The sequence below is a fragment of the Uranotaenia lowii genome, chromosome 2 (assembly GCF_029784155.1).
Source record: "Uranotaenia lowii strain MFRU-FL chromosome 2, ASM2978415v1, whole genome shotgun sequence".
Taxonomy (NCBI): Eukaryota; Metazoa; Arthropoda; class Insecta; order Diptera; family Culicidae; genus Uranotaenia; species Uranotaenia lowii.
Genome location: NC_073692.1, coordinates 431,765,591 through 431,775,521, shown reverse-complemented (window position 1 = coordinate 431,775,521; position 9,931 = coordinate 431,765,591). Strand labels below are relative to the sequence as shown.

At 35.6% G+C, this 9,931-nt stretch overlaps 1 protein-coding gene and 1 long non-coding RNA gene across 2 annotated transcripts; both read left to right on the top strand.

Moving 5' to 3' along the window:
* Nucleotides 1–187: 187 nt before the first annotated feature.
* LOC129747371 (uncharacterized) lies at nt 188–1,745 on the top strand. Its single transcript, XR_008737495.1, has 3 exons — nt 188–828; nt 907–964; nt 1,312–1,745. It is a non-coding gene; the product is annotated as an uncharacterized LOC129747371 (long non-coding RNA).
* Nucleotides 1,746–4,043: 2,298 nt separating this feature from the next.
* On the top strand, nt 4,044–7,086 carry LOC129745077 (rab-like protein 6). Its single transcript, XM_055737912.1, has 4 exons — nt 4,044–4,519; nt 4,583–5,699; nt 6,104–6,497; nt 6,565–7,086. Exons 1-4 carry the CDS (start codon nt 4,378–4,380, stop codon nt 6,748–6,750), a joined length of 1,839 nt encoding a protein of 612 aa, XP_055593887.1. The 5' UTR covers nt 4,044–4,377; the 3' UTR covers nt 6,751–7,086.
* Nucleotides 7,087–9,931: the final 2,845 nt, after the last annotated feature.

Below are 9,931 nucleotides of genomic sequence, written 5' to 3'. Positions count from 1 at the left end.
TAATGTAATCGTGGTAGTAAAATTAATTTATCAATATTTCTTTCAGTGCCATTAATTTCAGCGTACCGCATCCTGATTTATTTGTAGCAGTACGTTGCTTGAATTTTCTTGCACATCAAAGCCGGATGTTTCTTCTTTGGCCCTTGCGAGCGAGTCGGCTTTCATCTTCATTCTAGTTCGGTGAGTCTTCTCGATCGGATGGTGTGGTATTTTGTGCGTGAGTTTTTCCCTACTTTATAAGTTCTGGGCTTTCCGAGTGATAGCTTTGCATTGCAATTATCGTTTAAAAGGATAACTATCGGTTCTTGTTAGGTTGGAATATTGCGTAGAAAGTAATTCATTAAATAGTGCGGTTAAAGCCAGTGGTTGTTCACTTATATACGCCTTCATTAATGTTCGGGTGCCGTAAAATGCGGTGCTTCCATAGCTTGGCGTGGGTTTTCTAATGGTGAAATTAGTGATTCCCGAGTGAAAACTCTCTGCCGCGTTTGCAGTATTTTCAGTAGGGTTCAAAAAGACGTTAGGGCGGCTTTTTAGTGAAATTTGTATAGAAATCGTCGATGTAGCTTCTAGAAGTGGTAAAAACGCCTTCTACGCTTGGGTTTGATGGCATGGGAAAAACGTGCTTTTTTTTCGTCCAAGTTGCCTCGCCTCGTTTTTGGCTGACCAGCGGAAACTGACAAAATGGTGCGCTTTTTCGCAGTATATTCTTGTGGCTTTGTGTTTAAAATGAAATCAAATCACAGGAGTATACTGTGAGAGATCGTCGGGACCTTCTCAGCTGGTTAATCAGGATTAAAATGCCGTAAAAGACTCGCAGCACAACAGGTACAGTGCCGACATTCTGATTCTAACCTAGAAATCATTTGTTTACGATTCGTCTCGCTTTTTATTTTTCCCTTGCAGATACCAAGCCGTCGGGGCCACGACTTGCGCCGGATGTGACATCCAGCTGTCTTATATGGTAAGAAACTTTTTAGTAAATGATTTTCCTTAAACAAAACTGGCAAACAGACTTTTATGATGAAAAAGATTTTGGAGCCAATCCAATGAGCGCGCTTTTTTCAAGTGTGGCATGATATTAACCCCTTCGAATCCGTGCTTGCTTGACTGAGACAGTCTGTTGCCCACCGCCCTTTGGAAACGAAGAAGGAGCGAGCGAAAGGGAAAATGCGCTTCAAAGCACATTGAACCCTCCCGACTCGTCGAAATCTTCCTTTTTTCCATCGGCAAGCTACCGCACGCCCGTACCAAACTAGGTTAGCAGCATTTTTTGTAACGCTTTCCCTCCGTTTTCTTTGCTTGTTTCAGTACATCCAGCAGCCTGCTTCTTCTTTGTCGTCATATCGCCCATTCATTGATCGAGAATGTGGAATGGCTAGATGGATGGATTGGATGATGGGTGGATGAGCCATCAACACACAAACACATCCAAAACAACAATCCGGTTCAGGTAGTCGCCGTTGAATTTTTCCTTCCCCCTGGCCTACTGCTGGCTGATGGAAGAACGCAATGGGAAAACAACAAAGTACAAGAAGCGGAAGACGATGAAAACGTCACATTACCCAGATGAGAACACGTGTTGTGTGAGAAAAGGGAAAATGGCGGGATTTTCTGGAATCTCAATCGGACTGATAGTACTGAAAGTCGCACTACTAGCTGATAAGCTTATTGATTCGCGAGTATATCGTACGATAAAGGCGCTAAATCGGGTTCGATGTTTTCGGCGAATAAAAAAAAAATCAGTTGAAATGGAAATGGACGTTCTAATTATGCAACAAACCGAAAGCCTTTGAAAATAAACTTAATCGTTTAAATTTTATACACGAGGCGCTTAGAAACAGAAGGGTGCAAGTGCCTTTTATATATATATTACAATTTTTAAACGAGCAGTTCTAACTCTATCTAAATGGTGTTGAAAATATAAAAAATTAGTTCTGTACATAAAATATCGGATATATCGGTGAAATTTGATATTCTTTGAAAAAGAATATTTAAGAATTGAAAGATTTTAGACGGATAGAAGATAAAAATAAGGTGAAAGATGTTGAAAATGAGCGGAAGGGTAATTTTAACTTGGAAAACTTTTCATCACATTTCACCGTTTTGTTCCTCCCGGACCTACTTTCAACTTATTCTAGTCTTCTATCCGGCTATAATTTTTCAATTCTTAAATATTCTTCCTCAAAGAATATAAAATTTCACCGATATAGCCGATAAAATAAATTTGTAAAATAAATTTACGGTGATTAACTCTTCATTTTGTTATGTACTTTTTGGAAATAGCTTTCACATTTAAGGTCCTCAGAATCAGAGGCAGATAAGTGCCCAAATGATAGTTTCGAGAAAACGCGTTTCAAAATTGTTAGGTGCTCGATTTTTCATATATTTTTTTAAAATTCGAACAGTTTTAATTCAAAGTGTAAAACTTAAATCAAAATCGATGATTTTGGCACTTATCTCCCTCTGATTCTAAGGCCTTCATTTGATAATGCATTTCGCCAACATCTCTAAAGTAAATTATCAATTATTAGAATTGTATTTTTTAAATTTAGAAGATCTTAATTTTCATCATAAAACTTGAGTAGTCGTTGGGGCAGTTTCACTCCTACTAATTTTGACTGTAAACTGCATTTGCTACTAAACTTAATATAAACACTATTGTCTTACCAGTTTTCATTAGCTTATTCAAATTTGTCGAAGTGCTCGATATTTTATAAATTTCTTGAATTAAATTTTGTTCCAAACGTAGATTGAGATGTGAAGAATCGGATGTGTATATTTAACTAAAGATGATGATTTTTGAAATAGCATTCTGAGGGCCTCAGTTTTAGTTACTTTGAGGGTATTTCTGGTATAAATATAATATATTATGTTTTATTTTGTATCTACGTGTTTCAAATGCTAAGCAAAATACATTTATGGATATGAGAGTGAGAGAGCACGGAAGTTTGTATTGGTTATATTAGTCGTACTCTACTGTAACTAACCATTTTTTTTAGTTATGATTAATTGAGGCCCTCGCGGTCAGAGGGCTTCCAAAACCATCAATTTCGAGATAAGTATACCAATCGATTCTTCATGCCTGTTATTAACATGTGGTGCGATACTCAGATATTTTATATCTTATTTAAAAAGAATCGATTGAATTAAAAAATCAAGCAGCATGTCAACAGCAGCACATCTTTCGAAATTCAATTGCTATTTATTGAACAAGATAAATACTAACTATATTAGTTACCTACTTGTATGTTGAGGTGAACGACGTTTTAAACAAGTAGTTTGCCCTCTGAGTACGAGAAAAACAACTAATTTAATGTTTCGCCCTAAAATACATCAATTTAACTGCAGTCTTAGTATTTTTTAATTGATAATATTAGTTTTTCAGAGAAGTTTTGTTCCGATTATAGTCGTTTATGGCATTCGCGGCTATCACAATCCCAGAAGGTAAAGATATGAATAGAGAATGAGGTGTAAGTTTTTTTTCCAAATTTTAAAAACTACAAATTTTTTGAATTTAAAAAAATTATATTAAATATTAAGAATCAACATTATCAAATTTATTTCCATATTAAATCTTATTTCTAGTTTAAGTACATTTGATATTCAAATCTGTTTTGATTTTTTAAATTTTGATTAGGTTTCTCGACTAAAAAATTAATTTGTTAAAATTTTGCCGCTTGCCCATTGTCGGTTCGCTTCACATGGCTGCGTACTTTTGTAGAGTTCATTTGTTTAAGTGTTGCCAGATGTCCGGAAAACGAATCATGAAGACTACTTTTTTTGTTTTCGAAACGGCAGCTTGAAGGGCTTGAATAGCTTTCTGTACATAGGAAGCATAAAAAGCGCATTAATAATAGCAGAATAGAATAAGCAAAATACAAATCAAATACGCAGCTTCGCAAATTGTGTTTAAATTTTATTATACTTTGAATATCAACAAGTCATCTAACTGGCAACGCTGACAGAGTTCATCCAGAAAAGAAAGAGCACTATGAAAGTTGGCTATTTCCATCTCAGTCTCTCTGCTGTACTGTTATTCTGTCATCTCAAAATCTCGACCCTTTCGCCTTCGACGAAGCCAACAAAAGTCCTGTCTGGATGATGTGTAATCGTTAAGGAAAATTTCGCCAGGATCTTATCAGTGGTACATCTGCAGCAGAAAAAATGCCCATTCTAGGGCAAATTCTAACTTTCGATTGCGGCTATCATCCCTGCTGTTTTGCAATGCGAAATTAGCGCAGCAAACGGTATACGAGATTGGAAACATTCATCACTATCTGCTTTGCAACAACCTACACGACCTACACCCGATTGCATTGTCGTCGTCATCATCGATTTCTTATCCTATCTTTGAGCACTGCGCTGAGCTTCAAGATGTTTAACGTGTTCAAAAAATTAGCCACCAAAAATGACGGCCCCCAGGCGATGGGTGGCTCGTCAACGCTGCCGGAATCCGTTGGCCAGCAGATGTCCGACTCGCTCAAGAAGAAATTTTCCCGAGGAGTGCAGTATAACAGTAAGTTGGAAGTTACCGTATGTTTGTTGAGTGCAGCTTTTTCATACTTGATTCATTTTGCAGTGAAAGTTATCATCAAGGGCGATCGCAATGTTGGAAAATCTTGTCTATTGGAACGGTTACAAGGTAAAGCGTTTCTCGAGCAGTACAACCCGACGGAACAGATTCAGGTGGCATCGATTCAATGGTCCTTCAAGGCCACAGACGACATCGTTAAGGTCGAAGTTTGGGACGTTGTCGATCGTGGAAAATCGAAGCAGAAAACCGGAGCCCTCAAGCTCAACACAGATTCTCTCGCTGAAGACATCCCGGTGCTGGATGCCGAATTTCTCGATGTCTACAAGGGAACCCATTGTGTTGTGATGATGATGGACATAACGAAGGCATGGACGTTCGATTATGTATGTCGAGAATTGCCCAAAGTTCCGAGTGATATTCCAGTTCTGTTGCTGGGAAATCATTGTGATATGGGTCATCATCGGGTGGTCAGCAAGGACCAGATTCAGGGATTCATTGATGAAGCGTGCCAATCACGTGCTGCTGAAATTATCTACGGCGATAGTTCTATGAGAAACGGTTTTGGCCTTCGATTATTGCACAAATTTTTCGGAATACCATTTCTGTATTTGCAGAAGGCAGCTCTGGAAGCGTCTATGAAAAAAAATGAACAGGACACAGACATCTGCCGACTAGAGATTAATGAATTCCTTAATTCAACAGAATCTGATTATACTAATTTCCTTGAAAACTTGATAAGCCGTAAGAAAGCTAAGGAAAGTATTTCGGCTCCCAGTACACCTATGGAGTCGGTTCCCCGTCCGACTAAAAGTATCATCCTCGGAGGTGGTCATCCGATAATCGTTCCGGATAAAAATAGCCACCTGGCGGTTGCTTCCACTTCAGCCGTTAACACTGCCAAGGTTCTAGCACCGAAGGTGACCACTCCAGCCCCATCTCAGCAAGTTTCCCCAGGAATTGATGCCCTCAGGATTCCCAAAAGTGCTACCATCGGTGCGATTGTGCAGGAGAGTAATAAGAATTCAGCTTTCGGTTCCCCTTCCGCAAAAATAAGCAATGTCGACGAGTTCTGTCCCGATGGCGGTGTATTGGACAAATCGTTCCTAGACGATGTTGACGGAGGAAACGGAATGGAAGCGAATGTTGCCGTTGAATCGGAAAGGTATGCTAAAGTTATAAATAACGAAAATAACAATTATGTAATTGTTTTTAATTGATCAAACATCGATTGTTTAAATTGATCTCAAAATTTCTGCTATGCATACAATTTCTAACATTTCTTTGAGAGACTAGGTATATATAACTTTTCAATTTTCGGGAAGTTGAATGCTTCCTACGTGAAACATTCTCTGAATAACAATGAAACTTATGCAAAATTACAATCCAAAATTTATTTTACTAACAAACCTAAATCACATGATTTAGGGAATGAATTAAATTTTGCTAGTTCCACCGATTCAATCGTTCCGATATTAGTTAGCAGCATTAATTAAAAAAATTGTGCAGTCAGAAAAGCTTGTACCAAAAATTCGTAAAACGTATTGATACATTCCCTATTGTTAACAGCGATGATGATACGAACCACAATCCGCTAGTGTCAAGGTTCGATGATGATATGGGCGGCGATCAGCATGAGCTGGATATGGCCACTTCCAAACATTCCTCAGCATCGGCAACCAGGAGGCAACCCCTGTCTGGCTTCGAGAAACTAGATCAAGCTCCATCGCCGAATCCGGTCGTAGTCGATCGCACATTTTCTCTTTCCAGTATGGAGTTAGAGCTAGACCGGGTCCATCTGAAAGATGGCAAATCTTCCATTGGAGATCCGGACGAGATTGGTTCACTGAATGGTAGCGAAACGTGGTCCCTCGACACTAAGGAACGTCGATCACCCGAAGGCGGTGAAGATGTTAGCTCGAACGTGTCTGTCACTTGCGTTAAAAGTAGCAGCAGTAAGAAGGTAATATTTAACAACATTTTTATCTAAAGTATTCGTAGGTTTAAACAAAAAAAAAACAATTTTCTAGAGTAAAGATAAGGACAAGGACAAGGACCGAAGTTCGAAACACAAGAAATCCAAAAAGTCTACCCGAGAAAAGGACGAATCCCGAGAGGAGCGACGTCGCAAGCGAAAGTCTCACGTGGAAGATTTCGTGCAGGAGATGAAATCTAGCGAGGACTTCAGCAAAGACGATGCTTACGAATCGATTTGAAAGGACTTATTAGCCAATCTAGTGCAAATGGATGCCGCTTGTTCTCGTATGTACTTCATAGATGAAATCACTCAAATTACACTGTTCTGAGACTGATCGAATCATCAGAAAGCTTCTTCTTCTTAACTATGAGTATAAATGTTAACATGAATTATTTTATTATTATAAGTGATAGAGGGAATATTTACCCAGCAAAAGTAAAAACACATTGAAATTATGGTTTCTACTTCATTAGATTTGTCTATCCCCCATCGTAGCGAATGGTTTATAACTGAATGTGCATCTGAGGAAGAATTAATAAATTTTATTGTACGTTAAAAATTGTGTACCTACATTTTCTTCGAATCTAATGTATGAAATGATAATAATGATAATAATAATGATAATGATATGTAACGATATGAATGATGTTCAAATTCTGATTATGGATTTTTTATTATCTACGATTATACATTCCAACTATGATTTATAATTCTTGATTCAAAATCTGAACTATCAATTTCGAAAGCCAAATGAGGCCCTTGTAGCCAAAGAGGTATAAGTGCTTAACAGCTCGAGAAAACACGCTTTTAAGTTGCTGTGTTTTGCTATTTCCCACATTTTTTTTTAATCTATATTTTTCTGTAAAATGTTAAAGTACGGAAAAAAATTAAAAAATCTGGAAAACATCAAATACAGTTTGGCATAATTAACTTAAAATTGATCATTTATCCACTTATACCCCTTACTTGGCTCTGAGGGCCTTAAATCTTTTGCTATACAAATGGAACTTGTTAGTTATAAATCTGAACTGAGGATCTTGAGTCTAAATATTAATTCCAAATACGTATTTTACAGGATTCCAAATTGTTGTCACTCGTAGGAATTGAGAAATATAAACTTTTAAACATAAATTTTAGAAAGAATTTTGAATTTGAAATCCGAATTAAGTTTCTGTTATTTTTGTGAAATGATAAAATTTACAGAAACGATCATTACTGTCGACAAGAATGTCAAATCAGTAAAAATGACAAAATTTACAAGAATTACATAAATAATCAAAAAGCCAAAAATGCCAAAAATAACAAAAAAGACAGAATTTATAAGAACGATAGAAATAGGCAAAACCGGAATAAATGATAAAAATGACAAAAAATGAAACAAATTACAAAAATGACAAAACCTACAAAAATGGTAAACATGACATAATTAACTTTGATGACATAAATGACATGAATGACAAAAATGTCAAAAACGACATAAAATTACAGATACAACTAAAATAAATGAAAATCGTTAAAACTAACAAATATGACAAAAATAACAAAAATGGCAAAAAAATTTAAAAAAAAAAACTACAAAAATTTTAAAAAAGGGCAAAAATGACTAAAAATCATAAAAATGACAAAAAATAAAATTAAAGAAAGGCTACATTGACATAAATAAATAAATAATGACAAAAATTTAAAAAAAACGAAATGACCAAAATTGATAAATATCCAAAATTGGCAAATGAACTTCATTTCCAGTACTCTTTCGGTTGTAGTATTTAACCTTTTCCTTATTTTTGAAACATATAAACACTGCTTCATAACTACATATCATTTTTGTTAAAATCGAGAAATTTCTACTTGTACTTATGAAAGGTAAACTAAACAAACATTTTTGTCGATTTTTCGTCGTTTTTTCCCAATCTCGCCTTTACACGGGGTCTATATTTCATCTCTGCTTCCTAACTTGGGATTTTTCTCTAAAATTCAATCCACCCTTAAATCAAACTGCTGACGGTTTTTTTTTATATCGAAAAACATAGAAAACAATTAGTTCCGAGGCTACTGGAATGATAATTTTTTGAAAAATAGGTCCATTTCCAGTTATTTTTTAAAGTTTATCTTAGCTGTAGCTTTTGACAACTGCTTGTCCAACAGTTGAAATTAGTATGGTTTGTTAGATCTACATGTTTGAAACATTCTGCACCAAAACTAAGTTGAAATATTGGTTGACTTTGGTTTTATGCCGATTTTAGAAAACCACGTGAAAAGAGAGGGTTGAATATCGTAAACAAACAAAAGAATGTGTTTATTCAAACTTTCACCTATTGATTCAAAATTCTTTTTTCGCCTCAAGAAATATTCTAGTTTTGATTGATCCAAATTTATTATTTACCTTTTTGGTCACCCATGTGCTTTTATTCGAAGAAACGTTAGCGGTAAGCATAAATCCAGGGGCACCCATATTTTCGTATTTTTTCTTTAGAATTCTAACGAAAGCTGAAAAAAAAGGAGCTGAAAGGATCAATTATCCTCACTCTCCCCTTCTCTTTTTTTGTGAAATTTTACGGAATGTACCTAATCTTTTTTACTTGAAAGACATTTTATCAGATAAAAGATCTTGTGTTCGTGCATTCGTTGCACGATACTTCAGATTCACCTCCTTTGTTGAATTTTCCAAACAATGGATGAACATTTAATCACGAATCGATTTCAATCATTATATCCCGTTATAAACAAACTTTTTTATAAATAAAATACATCAACTTAGATAGTTATATCACAGGCTTAGTTATATATCCGGTTCAAAGAAAAGATTCTGCCAGACGTCTTAATAAACTGTGAAGGCAATCAGCGCCTTTGAATATGCAATTAGCGCCAAAACAATAGACAATTTGCACAACAGCCTTTGCTTAAAAGACTCATACACTGATCAGAAATGCACGAATCATAAATAAAGTAACAGCGAAAATGGAAAATTTCGCAGCCTTTAAAAAAACAACTTTTTGTGAAATGCAATTTCTACCCCTTCGAATCATCCAACAAAATTGAACCTTTGACTTTTCACTAAAAAAAACCTACAAAGAAATGAATTGATTATTTTTGATTTGATAAAAGTATTGAAAGACAAAAAAAAATCATAATTGCCTGATAAGTCACATAACTGGCAACTAATTGACTCAAAATCCAGTGCAAAGCCAAATTTAGGTGTTAGAATAGGTTCAGAAAATGCAGATTGATAAAAATTTCGAAAAACAGTTACATTTGAATTAGTCGTAAATAATTATGTGTTACGTATTTTAAAAATCTAAAGATGCCGAAATGTGACAAATTACGCCTTCTTTCCATTTCAATTTTTAAATTTTTCTACTGTGACTGAAACAGCTTTGGTGGTTGATTGATAAAAAAGTACGGCTTATACCACTTTTTAA